We start from the raw sequence: 15,083 nt of genomic DNA on the forward strand, positions 1-15,083 counted from the left end.
CGGTAGACTACAACCTACAGAGGTGGAAGAGGTGTCAGTGGAGTTGGCTGCTGGTCGGTAGACTACAACCTACAGAGGTGGAAGAGGTGTCAGTGGAGTTGGCTGCTGGTCTGTAGACTACAACCTACAGAGGTGGAAGAGGTGTCAGTGGAGTAGGCTGCTGGTCGGTAGACTACAACCTACAGAGGTGGAAGAGGTGTCAGTGGAGTTGGCTGCTGGTCTGTAGACTACAACCTACAGAGGTGGAAGATGTGTCAGTGGAGTAGGCTGCTGGTCGGTAGACTACAACCTACAGAGGTGGAAGAGGTGTCAGTGGAGTTGGCTGCTGGTCTGTAGACTACAACCTACAGAGGTGGAAGAGGTGTCAGTGGAGTTGGCTGCTGGTCTGTAGACTACAACCTACAGAGGTGGAAGAGGTGTCAGTGGAGTTGGCTGCTGGTCTGTAGACTACAACCTACAGAGGTGGAAGAGGTGTCAGTGGAGTTGGCTGCTGGTCGGTAGACTACAACCTACAGAGGTGGAAGAGGTGTCAGTGGAGTTGGCTGCTGGTCTGTAGACTACAACCTACAGAGGTGGAAGAGGTGTCAGTGGAGTTGGCTGCTGGTCTGTAGACTACAACCTACAGAGGTGGAAGAGGTGTCAGTGGAGTTGGCTGCTGGTCGGTAGACTACAACCTACAGAGGTGGAAGGGGTGTCAGTGGAGTTGGCTGCTGGTCGGTAGACTACAACCTACAGAGGTGGAAGAGGTGTCAGTGGAGTTGGCTGCTGGTCGTATCTACAACCTACAGAGGTGGAAGAGGTGTCAGTGGAGTTGGCTGCCGGTCGGTAGACTACAACCTACAGAGGTGGAAGAGGTGTCAGTGGAGTTGGCTGCTGGTCGGTAGACTACAACCTACAGAGGTGGGAGAGGTGTCAGTGGAGTTGGCTGCTGGTCAGTAGACTACAACCTACAGAGGTGGAAGAGGACACACTCCTATTCAAGATCACACCATTTCAATTCCCTTTTCTCTAACTGCACTGCATTTGTAGTCACAGTAGATTAAATGCACATTTCAAAATATTTTGAAAATAAGAGTTAAGTCCACGACACATACCAGTGACCCCCCCAACCCAAGATAAACAAGCAGTAGGCCTATGGGGTGAGGGTGCAACCAGCAACAGCATCCAGTTTGCTCTGCCTCTTCCTGCGACAGTGGTTTCATCTCAGATTGGACCCTATTCCTACTACCTGTGACCAGGGCCAATAGGGCTCTGGGGAATAGAGTGCCATCTGGGGCAGACACACTCTGTAGAACTCCCAGGCTCTGTAGCTAACCCAGAGACACCCAGAAGGACCTTTCACTTTGGCCTGTCTGGCCTGGTGCTCTGCTCTATAGGATCTAGGACCAAAGTGGTGCTCTGTTTGTAATAGCTGCCAAGCAGATAACACAGCACTTAGTCTCCAGTGCTTAATGGACTTTTTATGGGCTCGTCTTGTGATCGTGTGACCTATGGCATCCTGGCCTCTGTGTCTCTCTTGGTAAACTAGATCAGAAACATGCTGCTCTCTCCTTTGTCTTGGGAGAGCGAGAGAGAGTGAGAGAATACTACAGTTTTTCTATTTTCATCAGAGAACAAGGACCTCTTTGATGACCATTTCACCCCTTAACTGAAGAGCCACTTCCATCTACAACATTTTACTGTATCCTGGAAGCACTTCCCTTCTTGTTTCTATAAGTGTTCTGTTTTTCTGACGCGCTTTGGAAGGCCTCTCCTACCTCAGGGTTAACTCAGTGTTATATTGGCAAACTTTATAGGAAACGTTTACACTGAGTGTACAAAACATTATGAACACCTGCTCTTTCCATGACACAGACTGACCAGGTGAAAGCTATGAGCAATTCATGATTCCACTTGTTAAATCCACTTCAAATCAGTATAGATGAAGGGGAGGAGACAGGTTAAATAATCATTTTTAAGTCATGAGACAACTGACATGAATTGTGTATGTGTGCCATTCAGAGGGTGAATGGGAAAGACAAAATATTTAAGTACCTTCATCAACAGGGTATGGTAGTACATGCCAGGTGCACTGGTTTGTGTCAAGAACTGCAACACTGCTGGGTTTTTCCACACCCAACATTTTCCCGTGTGTATCAAGAACAATCCACCACCCAAAGAACATCCAGCCAATCTGACAACTTTGTAAAGCATTGGAGTCATGGGCCAGAATCCCTGTGTAACGCTTGACACCTTGTAGTTCATGCCTCAACAAATTGAGGCTGTTCTAAGAGCAAGAAAGGAGGGGAGAAACTCCGTATTAGGAAGGTGTCCATAATGTTTGGTAAACTCTTATGTAGAAGAACCACTACTGAATTCTATCGGCTTACTACACAACCACCTTCAGCCAGTCACGTGCACTCTGGCTCACTCCTCCCCGTCTGGTTGGCTGGTTGCATAAGGCAGCAATAGAGGAGCTCCACTTCTGGTCTTTACCCATCTTCTCCTCTGTATGCACAGCACATTGCATTGCTCATTTTGCTTGACCTATAGGAAGAAGCTATACTGTAGCAGCCAGTCACAGTTCCTGTGCATGCAAAATTCACACGCCCTTATGTTAAAAATCAGGGGCAGGTGTATTATTTAGTAAACAATGTAGCAAAAACATTTTGCAACTAATAAGCATTTCTTATTGGATAAATCCTGGTAATTTCCACCCCATTTCAGCCATTTGTTTCAGTTTGGTTCCTAGTGAATACGCCCAGTTTACACTCTTATTTCCCCAAAAGAAAAGCAGTCACCTACAGACATGAATGAAAGTATGTGGGACAGCTTAAAACACACCTCAGACATCTTTGCTAGAATACATATTTGTACTGTGATGCAAAACTTTAAAAAGTGCTTACCCTCTAACGAAGAGGTTAATAAAAATATAGAGTGATGTAATTATCTAGATCAGTCTCATCAGGCACCTTGTCTTCCTCCTGCTAACAAACAGACAGTACAGACACCTCCTGCTAACAGAAGTGCCAGGCTTTTGAGTAGTGGGTATATCACTGGAAGGAAACATACCTATAATCTCTCACCTTTTATTAAACACATACAAATAACACCGGAACATTCTATCCCTCCCCATGTCAAGAGTAAATAAACCCCACCACAGGAAGAGAAAAACAAAAACAAATCAATGATCAGGATCAACACACGTGACATTGCAGTGAGGTGAGTGGCGACTAGAACTAAGAATCATCTGAAGTCTCAGTGGTCTATTGTTGACGAGTGTGTGTGGTCGTTAAGTATAACGCGGGTCATTTCCTTGACAACGCCTGGGTCTGCTTTCCATGACGACGTGTGCTAAGGTAGCACCGATATCGTCATGGTGATAGCTGTAGTGGTTAGTCAGCCTACTGAGTGACAGTGACTTGAGAGCCTCCCCACACCTCAAAACATCCACTATCTTCTAGCCTAGCCATCTAAAACATTAAAAGAAAGCTACTTTAACAAAAGGCAGGATCACAGATGCAACATGACTCCCATCTTACAGACAGTGTAGTCTAGTACTCTGCTGAGATGATCTGTCACATCACAGCTGGCTGCGCTCTCTTGGCTTTGACCCAATACGTCTTGACAAGCCCTGGGGAGAGGGGGGCAAACCGACACACCCCAACTACATGGTAGTAGTCTTGTATGGAATAGACCCTGGTAAAGCTATGGATGGGGGGAGGTGGGGGTACTGTTCCCCTGCCCCTATTGGCCCTCCTTCTCCTCATCCTCCCGCAGGAACTGGAAGACAGAGGAGAAGTCTTTGCCGGCGTAGCCCCGAGCACACATCATGCGGTATATCTGGTGGGCCAGGGAGCCCAGAGGGACAGGGGTCTTGGTGTTGGTGGCTGTAGTCTGGGCTAGCCCCAGGTCCTGAAGAGGAGAAACACTCATTAGCGCTCTGCCATCACCGCTTGTTGTACACAGCACCGTTAAAACATGTCAAACACACATCTCTTTCGAGTTACATGAAAGTTAATACTATTGACAGAGACATTAACTAAAATAAAGTCACAGGAAATTAAAGAGGCCCTGAAGAACCATCTTCTGTGTCACTCAAACATTTGTGTACTAAACGTCTTGAGAGAGAGGGATGGAGTAAACGAGAGTGAGGGAGAGACCCGCCTTGGCCATGAGTTGGGTCCCGAAACCTCCCTGGTAGCCGTTTCCAGAGGGGACTCCCTCCATGACACCAGGTACAGGGTTGTAAGTGTCACTGGACCAGCAGCGGCCTGAACTCATGTTCAGGATCTTAGCCAGTAGCTTAGGGTCCAGACCTAGTCTGTCAGGGGCCAGGAAATCACAAGCATTTAAAAAAAACAAACATTTATTTTACAAGTTTAAGGTGGGTTACTGTGTACCATTTCTCTGATTGCTGGTTAGTCATAACTACAAGTAAAGGAGAGACATGTAGACAGTTGATAGAGTAGGAGCTTCATAAAAATATAAAGGAGCTTTTCCATTGGATAGTTACTTTAAGAGAGTGACTATAGTGGTAGTGTTACAGATCTGTACGATACCCACAGCATGGTTCTGTTCAACAAGCGTTAAGTGCAACAAGACATTTTGTTGGAGATGAGATCTCTGCTGTGAATGTATTGGCAATACTCAACCTGATGCCAAGGTTCATGGTCTCAGAGGTCCCGATCATGCCTATCGCCAGCAGCATATTGTTGCAGATTTTGGCTGCCTGTAAGAAAGCCTCCTGGTTACATCCCATGTAGTCACATGTCGTTTTGTAATAATCCACCCATAATGCCCCTAGTAGGAATGTAATGTGTGTATCCCCAATGGCACCCTATTCCCTAAAGTGGTTAACCTTTGACCAAGGCCTCGGGGACAGGTAGCCTAGCGGTTAAGAGCATTGGGTCAGTAACAAAAAGGTTGCTGGTTTGAATCCCTGCACTGACTTGGTGAAGAGGCACTTAACCCTAATTGCTCCTGTAGGTTGCTCTGGATAAGAGCGTCTGCTAAATGACCCCCCCCCCACATTTTTTTGAGACACAAGTCATGTAAATGTGTATACCTACCTGTCCAGTGCCGACAGCTCCACAGTACACCACGTTGGCTCCCATACAGGTGAGCAGCTCCTGGGCCGCAGTAAACTCCTCCTCTACTCCCCCCACCATGAAGGTCAGCTTCCCCGAGCTGGCAGCCCCCACACCTGGAGAAAAGAGGGTGAGATGCACATCCTAAACTTGAGAATATCTGATGAAGACGTCGGTGAAGTGGAAACGTTGTACATTTGGGTGCATAGCACGCACCAGACAAGCACAATTATAAAACATGGCGGTTTCATTAGAATAGTATGTCTGTCAGTCACTGTTGTTGCTTCTCAAAACTGTTATGAGGTAACCACAGAAAGATTGATGCAAATCTAGAGCGCTTTCCTAAACAGCAGCTTGTTTCCTTGTCAAACACCCACCAAGTTTGGCTGAGAAAGTAATTCCACATAAAATCAACAAATGAAAAATGAGGCAAGCCCTAGGCTTTTCAATAGCGATAGTTTCATACTCAGTCAAACACGGTTGTGGGGAAAGGGAGCTAATAGTTTATAGACAAAATGAAGTGGCAGTAAAAAGCTGGCTGAGAGAAAGAGATCTCAAATCCCATGACAAATGTGGGGTAACAAGTAAAAAAATAAATAATCTTAAAACGCATTAAAAACTTAAGCTACACAGCCCCAAAATACATAGATTAAAAAAGGCAACCCTTTCATTTCTGTAGCCAAAGTTACAGTTCCTCGGCCTCTCTGCCATAATAATGAGCAGTGTGTGTGTGACTGCATCTCTGCCATCTCACACAGCCTGGGAACCAACACACACCAATTACAGAGTCTCTAAGGACATGCATTACAGTGAAAGTGAATGTGTTTTTTGGTGGCTATGCAGCTAGAGTTCTGTGGTCAAACGTTTTCATTCCAGTCAGCACAGTAGCCTTTCATGATAAACATTTCAAGGCTTCACGTACAACTTCAATTGATTTTAATTCAAAAGTATAAGAAAACAATAGTATATTTCTGTGTCGTAATGACTGGATTTGGGACTAGGTTATTGTATGAGGACTACGCTGACAGAGCGTTCCAAAATAGAACCCTACTCCCCTATATCGTGCACTACTTTTAACTAGCTCCCTGTGGGCTCTGGTCAACAGTAGTGCACTATATAGGGAACAGGGGCCCATTTGGGCTGCATCCCAGGTTTTGTGGCTTTCCTATTATTGGTCCAGAAAACAAGGCATTCCTTCCAACAGTGAGTCTGCTGCCAAACCTCTCTGACGCACTGTGGGTTCTGGCTGGAAGAGGCAACACATGAAGGACAGAGAACCAGAGGTCTCTCAAAAGCACAGGAAAACAGCCTGATTAGAGACCACCTCTCACAAAGTAAGTCTGGGTTGGAGAAGGTACTCTGGATACGTCCACACTGGGCTACAGCAAAGCTCCTTGCTGGATTCAGAACAATCAGTGTTGGAAGTCCTAAACATGATGTGTGCTTCTGGGTTTGTGTGGTCTCCTGATCAAAGGCTCAAGTCTGGGTTACAGTACCATCATCTGGGTAACAATGACACCAGTCTCATCGCATTCCCCTGTGCTCGATTACAACCATGCAACTCCTTTTGTCTCCCCCCCCACCCACCACATACGAGAGGTTTCAGTTCTGACCATGTTCAACCACAGGCATTCAAGCACAGTATCAAGGTAGTAACATGCTGCAATACTTGACTCTAACCAAACACACACCTCTGTGACCTGCAGCCACCCAAGTTCAACGTGGGAAGCTGGACAGCCTTAATCCATGAGCACTGCCACAGGAAGGATGCATATAAATCATTACTAATCTTTAGGGCCTGATGGTAAAATATGCCAACATCAACTCAAAGTGGCTTTCCTCAAGTTAAAAGGCTGAGATCAAACACACAGTGTGTGTAGTGTGTACGACAGTGTGTGTTTCCCCTGAAGACTGTGATAGTGTTTTACAGCTTGGAGCCTTTCTGAAGGTCAGTATGGCTCTTCCTCATCTTCCCTACCCCCCACAGTGTCTGAACACCAAACAGCAACCTATTCCCTATTTAGTGCACTACTTTTGACCAGGGTCCATAAGGTCCTCCGCCTCCTCTTCATGACCCAGGCCGTCAGGCGGGTAAGGTCCTCCTCCTCCTCTTCATGACCCAGGCCGTCAGGCGGGTAAGGTCCTCCTCCTCCTCTTCATGACCCAGGCCGTCAGGCGGGTAAGGTCCTCCTCCTCCTCTTCATGACCCAGGCCGTCAGGCGGGTAAGGTCCTCCTCCTCCTCTTCATGACCCAGGCCGTCAGGCGGGTAAGGTCCTCCTCCTCCTCTTCATGACCCAGGCCGTCAGGCGGGTAAGGTCCTCCTCCTCCTCTTCATGACCCAGGCCGTCAGGCGGGTAAGGTCCTCCTCCTCCTCTTCATGACCCAGGCCGTCAGGCGGGTAAGGTCCTCCTCCTCCTCTTCATGACCCAGGCCGTCAGGCGGGTAAGGTCCTCCTCCTCCTCTTCATGACCCAGGCCGTCAGGCGGGTAAGGTCCTCCTCCTCCTCTTCATGACCCAGGCCGTCAGGCGGGTAAGGTCCTCCTCCTCCTCTTCATGACCCAGGCCGTCAGGCGGGTAAGGTCCTCCTCCTCCTCTTCATGACCCAGGCCGTCAGGCGGGTAAGGTCCTCCTCCTCCTCTTCATGACCCAGGCCGTCAGGCGGGTAAGGTCCTCCTCCTCCTCTTCATGACCCAGGCCGTCAGGCGGGTAAGGTCCTCCTCCTCCTCTTCATGACCCAGGCCGTCAGGCGGGTAAGGTCCTCCTCCTCCTCTTCATGACCCAGGCCGTCAGGCGGGTAAGGTCCTCCTCCTCCTCTTCATGACCCAGGCCGTCAGGCGGGTAAGGTCCTCCTCCTCCTCTTCATGACCCAGGCCGTCAGGCGGGTAAGGTCCTCCTCCTCCTCTTCATGACCCAGGCCGTCAGGCGGGTAAGGTCCTCCTCCTCCTCTTCATGACCCAGGCCGTCAGGCGGGTAAGGTCCTCCTCCTCCTCTTCATGACCCAGGCCGTCAGGCGGGTAAGGTCCTCCTCCTCCTCTTCATGACCCAGGCCGTCAGGCGGGTAAGGTCCTCCTCCTCCTCTTCATGACCCAGGCCGTCAGGCGGGTAAGGTCCTCCTCCTCCTCTTCATGACCCAGGCCGTCAGGCGGGTAAGGTCCTCCTCCTCCTCTTCATGACCCAGGCCGTCAGGCGGGTAAGGTCCTCCTCCTCCTCTTCATGACCCAGGCCGTCAGGCGGGTAAGGTCCTCCTCCTCCTCTTCATGACCCAGGCCGTCAGGCGGGTAAGGTCCTCCTCCTCCTCTTCATGACCCAGGCCGTCAGGCGGGTAAGGTCCTCCTCCTCCTCTTCATGACCCAGGCCGTCAGGCGGGTAAGGTCCTCCTCCTCCTCTTCATGACCCAGGCCGTCAGGCGGGTAAGGTCCTCCTCCTCCTCTTCATGACCCAGGCCGTCAGGCGGGTAAGGTCCTCCTCCTCCTCTTCATGACCCAGGCCGTCAGGCGGGTAAGGTCCTCCTCCTCCTCTTCATGACCCAGGCCGTCAGGCGGGTAAGGTCCTCCTCCTCCTCTTCATGACCCAGGCCGTCAGGCGGGTAAGGTCCTCCTCCTCCTCTTCATGACCCAGGCCGTCAGGCGGGTAAGGTCCTCCTCCTCCTCTTCATGACCCAGGCCGTCAGGCGGGTAAGGTCCTCCTCCTCCTCTTCATGACCCAGGCCGTCAGGCGGGTAAGGTCCTCCTCCTCCTCTTCATGACCCAGGCCGTCAGGCGGGTAAGGTCCTCCTCCTCCTCTTCATGACCCAGGCCGTCAGGCGGGTAAGGTCCTCCTCCTCCTCTTCATGACCCAGGCCGTCAGGCGGGTAAGGTCCTCCTCCTCCTCTTCATGACCCAGGCCGTCAGGCGGGTAAGGTCCTCCTCCTCCTCTTCATGACCCAGGCCGCCAGGCGGGTAAGGTCCTCCTCCTCCTCTTCATGACCCAGGCCGCCAGGCGGGTAAGGTCCTCCTCCTCCTCTTCATGACCCAGGCCGCCAGGCGGGTAAGGTCCTCCTCCTCCTCTTCATGACCCAGGCCGTCAGGCGGGTAAGGTCCTCCTCCTCCTCTTCATGACCCAGGCCGTCAGGCGGGTAAGGTCCTCCTCCTCTTCATGACCCAGGCCGTCAGGCGGGTAAGGTCCTCCTCCTCTTCATGACCCAGGCCGTCAGGCGGGTAAGGTCCTCCTCCTCATGACCCAGGCCGTCAGGCGGGTAAGGTCCTCCTCCTCTTCATGACCCAGGCCGTCAGGCGGGTAAGGTCCTCCTCCTCTTCATGACCCAGGCCGTCAGGCGGGTAAGGTCCTCCTCCTCTTCATGACCCAGGCCGTCAGGCGGGTAAGGTCCTCCTCTTTATAACGCAGACCGAACCATCTATATGAGAAGCAGAGAGACTGAATGGATTCACCATTTTGTCGGCAATTTTAACCTGAACCAAGGCCCACATGGGAGTCTGCTGTCCTGGGTAGTTACCAGGTTGTCAGGAAAAATACAAATCAGTCCTCCTCCCAGTGGAATTCACAGAGAGACACACGTGTGGCAACAGAGACAAGAGTACACATATGATCATGACAGAGATGTTTCTCTTTATATAACTTGGTCAAATGGTTTGCAGTAAAAAGATGTGTAATTGTTGTGAAGTTGTTCTATGAGAGAGAGCTGCATTGGTAGTAGACTTTAAAAACCACGTTTTCAGAAAATGAGGGGCACAAAGAGTTTTTCGGGCTGCTGGGATCTGAGAACGGAGCGTTTGGGTGGAAGGGTCAACGGATCAAACTCCAGATGCGGGGTTCTTAAATAATCCACATCATGGACCACAAATGTGCTAGAGAGCTCCCTCTACTAAATCTGGTTCATTTCAACAATTAGGGAGTGGAGAGGCTGGTCCTCTCCGATTGCAGCAGAGACCCCCCCAAGGTAATGCTGCGTCCCAAATGGCACTCTAATCCTATGGGCCCGGGTCAAAAGTAGTGCACTATATTTATTTAAATGTTTTGTTATTTAACTAGGCAAGTCAGTAAAGAACAAATTCGTATTTACAATGACGGTCTACCCAGACGACGCCGGCTCAATTGTGCGCCTCGTTATGGGTCTCCCAATCACAGCCGGATGTGATACAGCCTGGATTTGAACCAGGGACTGTAGTGATGCCTTTTGCACTGAGAAGCAGTGCCTTAGACTGCTGAGCCACTCGGGAGCCCTATATAGGGAATAGTGCCATTTGGAGCACAGCCTGTATTAGTCCTTACCTCCTGACACAGGCGCGTCCATAAAAACTGCCCCCATCTTCTCCGTGGCCACGGCCATCTCCTTGGAAACGGCTGGGTCGATGGTGCTGGAGTCGATGAGTAGCGAGCCTTTCTTCACCTTCCTGTAGAACAGCAAAGTACCCACCTTATAGTTTAAAACAGTCTGAAGGGTTTCTGTTTTAGACAGATAGCTAAGTGACTTGACTTTGACTTGATTCTTTTATTAGGGCTCTGGTCAAAAGTAGTGCACTATAAAGAGAACAGGGAGCCATTTGGGACACAGCCAGTGAGTAATGGAGGGATCTTACTTGAGGATACCGTTGGGCCCAGTGTAAACCTTGATGACGTTGGGACTGGAGGGCAGCATGGTGACGATGCGGTCTGCCTGGTCTGCCACCTCCGCAGGGTTATCCACAATCTGACAAAACAGGGATTTATTCATTAGGGCACGCCGTAGCAAAATGTTTCAAATACAAAAACTAGCGTTTCTTATTGGACAAGTTCAGGTAGTCCCTCCCTGTTTTAGTCTATTGGTGCCTCATGAATAAGCTACAACCCAGGCAAGCACAACTATTATGATTCAATTAAGAAGTAGATCGGCATTGACGAGAGTAAAATCTTATGGACTCCATTTGTTTGGACACTCATTTAAGTGGTTCCACCTATCTAATTGATTTTAGTCATGGTATTTTGTTTGTTTTTTTGAGCACCTACCAGCTGACATCAGAGAGCTATGGCATGCCATCAGCTGGCGCATTTCGCACAATGCGCTGCCATTAGCAAACAAGCAAGCTAGTTTTTTTTGTCCCACCTGGGCACCCAACTCTTGCAGTTCTTTGCAGGACTCAGGGAAGACGTCAGTGGCGATGACGGGGTATCCATGCTTCAGCAGGTTCTTGGCCATGGGTTTTCCCATGTTCCCCAGGCCAATGAAACCCACCTGGGTCTTAGAGGCCATGGACCTGCTGGAGACTGGGAGGTACAGGGGTGTATTCATTAGTGCAAACCGGTGCAACCTGTAGCGAAACAGTCCAACGAAAACTAGTGTTTCTTATTGGACAAGTTCAGGTAGGCCTAGGTCCCTTACCTATTGGTTCCTAATACACCCCAGGAACAACTTGTAATGAGACTAGACTACTACCAGAAGCCTTTTGTTATACTTTCAACCAAGCTGAGACAACTCTAATACAGCCTTTCTGTGTAGGCCTTCACTAATAAAAATAAATTGTCAGAATGTAAAAAACTATAGTCTCTTGCGAAATACTGTTAAACGGCTCCCTAGTCCATTGAAACATCCAGCACACTTCTAATCTAGGCCTTGCCGTTCTGTTTCAATGAAATCCAAACATAACCCAGCCCTATCAATAGTTACCCAAGACCTGTATACGACATCGCAGTGGGTAACGTCAGAGGCAAGCTTGATAAAACTAAATAGGACCAAGGAAAGTTGTCCAGACATTTCTACATTGATTCTGTACATTCAATTTTTCCTGAGAATTAATTGAATTTCAAATCCTAAACCATTTGATATGAAAATCCACTGTAGCCCTTGTAGTGCCAAAGTCAAGCTAATGCCAACACGATAATTGCATATCAAAGCAGTAAACAAGTAGAGAACTCATTCACCATTTCCTATAAAAGCAGAAGTATGAAGGCTGAAAGTAGAGGTGTATTGGCCAAAGGGCATTTTATAAATAAACTGTGGTGTGTAAATGTGTGTGAGAAGAGGGGGGGGGGGGGGCAGGCATCCAGGCCTCACATGGCTGGCTCTCCCAGCCAATCTTCATAGTGGCTTCAGTGGAAAGAGACACCTGACCTGCCACTGTTGGACTGACCCCGCGTTCACTTGTTAGTTGGAACTAGGAAACTCAGAACTGATTTTAGTCATACATGTGCCACGTTCAACGAATCAGCAAGTTGTAAATGTCCGAGTTCCGACTAGCATTTGTACGCGGCACAAGGCTACTACCACACACACAGAAAGTGCAGCACACAAAACCCCATGGCTGTGTCTCAATAATCTCTACTTCCTCCTGAACTGTGTCCTCCATGAATGTAAAGGCATTAGAATGGTGTAGGCATGGGCTAGAGGGAGTTTCCATGTACCAGTCAACTCCATGAAAGGACATGAACAAGAGCATACGTCGAGAGATTGTTGGGACCCAACCCCGGTCTTGTGTGGTAGACCTACTGCCATTGCAATGAAGGTCACTGGCCCTTAATCATGACTCAGTTCCATTACACATCAGAGTCATTGGAGAAAAGGGGTCTTCTATATGGGGGAGTTTTGTTAAGCGCCCAGACTGAACATTAACACGCATCGATTGCGGTATGGTTTTGGAAGCATAAAGGTTCTTACATATCAATGAGAATATATACACACACACATGTATACAGTGAGCACCATAATTCATTGGACAGTGACCATGTTTTGTTATTTTGGCTCTGCGCTCTAGCACTTTGAGTTTGAAAGGATACAATGACAATGAGGGTGAAGTGCAGACTGTCAGCTTTAATTTGAGGGTATTTTCATACATATCGGATGAACCGTTTAGAAATGTCAGCACCTTTTGTACATGGTCCCCCCATTTTAAGGTACTACAAGTATTTGTTGAATTGGCTTCACAGATGTGTCGTTAGGCAGGTGTATTAATTTGTGTCGTTAGTGAATGCAGGAGAGCTGTTGATGAATAGTATTGATTCTAGACTTTGCTATTGCCTTTGGAGGTTGTTGTTGGGGTGTGACAACATGAGGAAGACAGCAGTGTCGATGCAAATGAAGCTGGCCGTCATAAGGCTCAGAAATGAAAATCAATCAATCAGGAACATTGCAAAAACCCTGGGCATGCCCAAGTCAACAGTTTGGTTCATCATTAACAAGACAAAAACAACAGGTGAACTCAATTATGTCAAAAGACCCAGTAGACTGAGGAAGACCACTGTAGTGGATGACGGGAGAATACTCTCTATGGTGAAGAAAACCCCCCCCTGACAACAGCCCAACAGATCAAACACACTCTCCTGGATGCAGGTGTAGATGTGTAAGTCTACCATACGTAGAAGACTCCCCAGCAGGACTAGATGGTACACTACAAGATGCAAACCACTGATAAGCCTGAAGAACAGAAAGGCGAGATTACAGTTTGCTAAAAAGCATCTAAAAGAGCCCCAATAGTTCTGGAAAAAAAGTATTGTGGACAGATGAGACAAAGATGAACATGTACAGGAGTGATGGAAAAAGGAAAGTGTGAAAAAAAAAAAGACATGCCCATGATCCAAAGCATACCACCTCATCTGTGAAACATGGTGGAGGGGGTGTTATGGCTTGGGCCTGTATGGCTGCCAGTGGAAAATGGTGGAGGGGGTGTTATGGCTTGGGCCTGTATGGCTGCGAGTGGAACAGGCTCACTTGTCTTCATCAATGATGTGACTGCAGACAGAAGTAGAACAATGAATTCTGAAGTATACAGAAATATTTTATCTGCTCAGATAAAACCAAATGCCTCCAAACTCATTGGACGGCACTTCATCATGCAACAAGACAATGACCCTAAACATACTGCTAGAGCAACGAAGGGGTTTTTGATGGCCAAAAAGTGGAAAATCCTTGACTGGCCGAGTCAATCACCAGATCTGAATCCAATTGAACATGCATTTTACATGCTGAAGAGGAGACTGAAGGAAATAAGTCCCCAAAACAAGCAGGAACTGAAAATGACTGCAGTACAGGCCTCGCAGACCTAGGGAAGATACCCAGCGTCTGGTGATGTCGATGCATCGCAGACTTCAAGCAGTCATTGCCTGCAAAGGGTATGCGACCAAATATTAACAATGAGTACTTTATTCTAAATTATGTTAAACTGTCCAATGTTTTTTGATGCCCGAAAATGGGTAGGACTATGTACAAAAGCTTCTATAATTTCTAAACAGTTAATCCAATATGTATGAAAATACCCTCAAATTAAAGCTGACAGTCTGCACTTCACCCTCATTGTCATTGTATCCTTTCAAACTCAGTGCTAGAGTGCAGAGCCAAAATAACAAAGGGTCACTCCAATTAATTATGGTGCTCACTGTATATTTTAAAAAGGTTAAATTGATACACACCTTTATAAAGGTTAGTGTTTCAACATAGCCATATCTCCATGTTACAGCTCTTTGAACAGAAAACGGACAGAAGACAGACGACCACCTATGCTAATTAGCCATCTAGCATTCTCCAAACACCTGTGCCAGCGTATCTGTGCAAACCTGCTACAGTAAGAGCATCTTTTTTATATGAAGGATTCCGTCTCGCTGGTGTAAGGGCCATGTTTCAAAAGCCGCGATTGTTTAGCAAGCGATAATTATTAACGTTTCTAAACGTGAAAAAACAGCGTCGGGATTGTAGTTGACACAAGCCAGTTGTGGGCGAAGCTAACCACTGAAAACGGTAGGGAGAAGGCAGAATGCCGCCTAGAGTTTGAGAGCTAGGTGGTCACGTTGGGTTTTGGTAAGAGGAACCACCAGCGAGGACAGTAGGCTGGGTTATCAAGGTAAGGGTTGAACTACCGGCGAGGACAGTAGGCTGGGTTATAAAGGTAAGGGTTGAGCTACCGGCAAGGACAGTAGGTTGGGTTATCAAGGTAAGGGTTGAACTACCGGCGAGGACAGTAGGCTGGGTTATCAAGGTAAGGGTTGAACTACCGGCGAGGACAGTAGGCTGGGTTATCAAGGTAAGAGTTGAGCTACCGGCGAGGACAGCA

General features: G+C 48.2%; 1 protein-coding gene across 1 annotated transcript; it reads right to left on the reverse strand.

Annotated features, from left to right (window-relative positions):
- Positions 1-3,052: 3,052 nt before the first annotated feature.
- On the reverse strand, positions 3,053-11,310 carry LOC129850805 (3-hydroxyisobutyrate dehydrogenase, mitochondrial-like; the record flags this gene model as incomplete). Its single annotated transcript, XM_055917037.1, is given in 7 exon segments — positions 3,053-3,894; positions 4,147-4,303; positions 4,635-4,711; positions 5,052-5,185; positions 10,339-10,460; positions 10,647-10,756; positions 11,150-11,310. Coding segments are annotated over 7 exon segments (929 nt in total), but the record flags the coding sequence as incomplete, so codon positions are not given.
- Between the last annotated feature and the right edge of the window lie 3,773 nt (positions 11,311-15,083).

The sequence above is a fragment of the Salvelinus fontinalis genome, unplaced genomic scaffold (assembly GCF_029448725.1).
Source record: "Salvelinus fontinalis isolate EN_2023a unplaced genomic scaffold, ASM2944872v1 scaffold_2347, whole genome shotgun sequence".
Lineage (NCBI taxonomy): Eukaryota > Metazoa > Chordata > Actinopteri > Salmoniformes > Salmonidae > Salvelinus > Salvelinus fontinalis.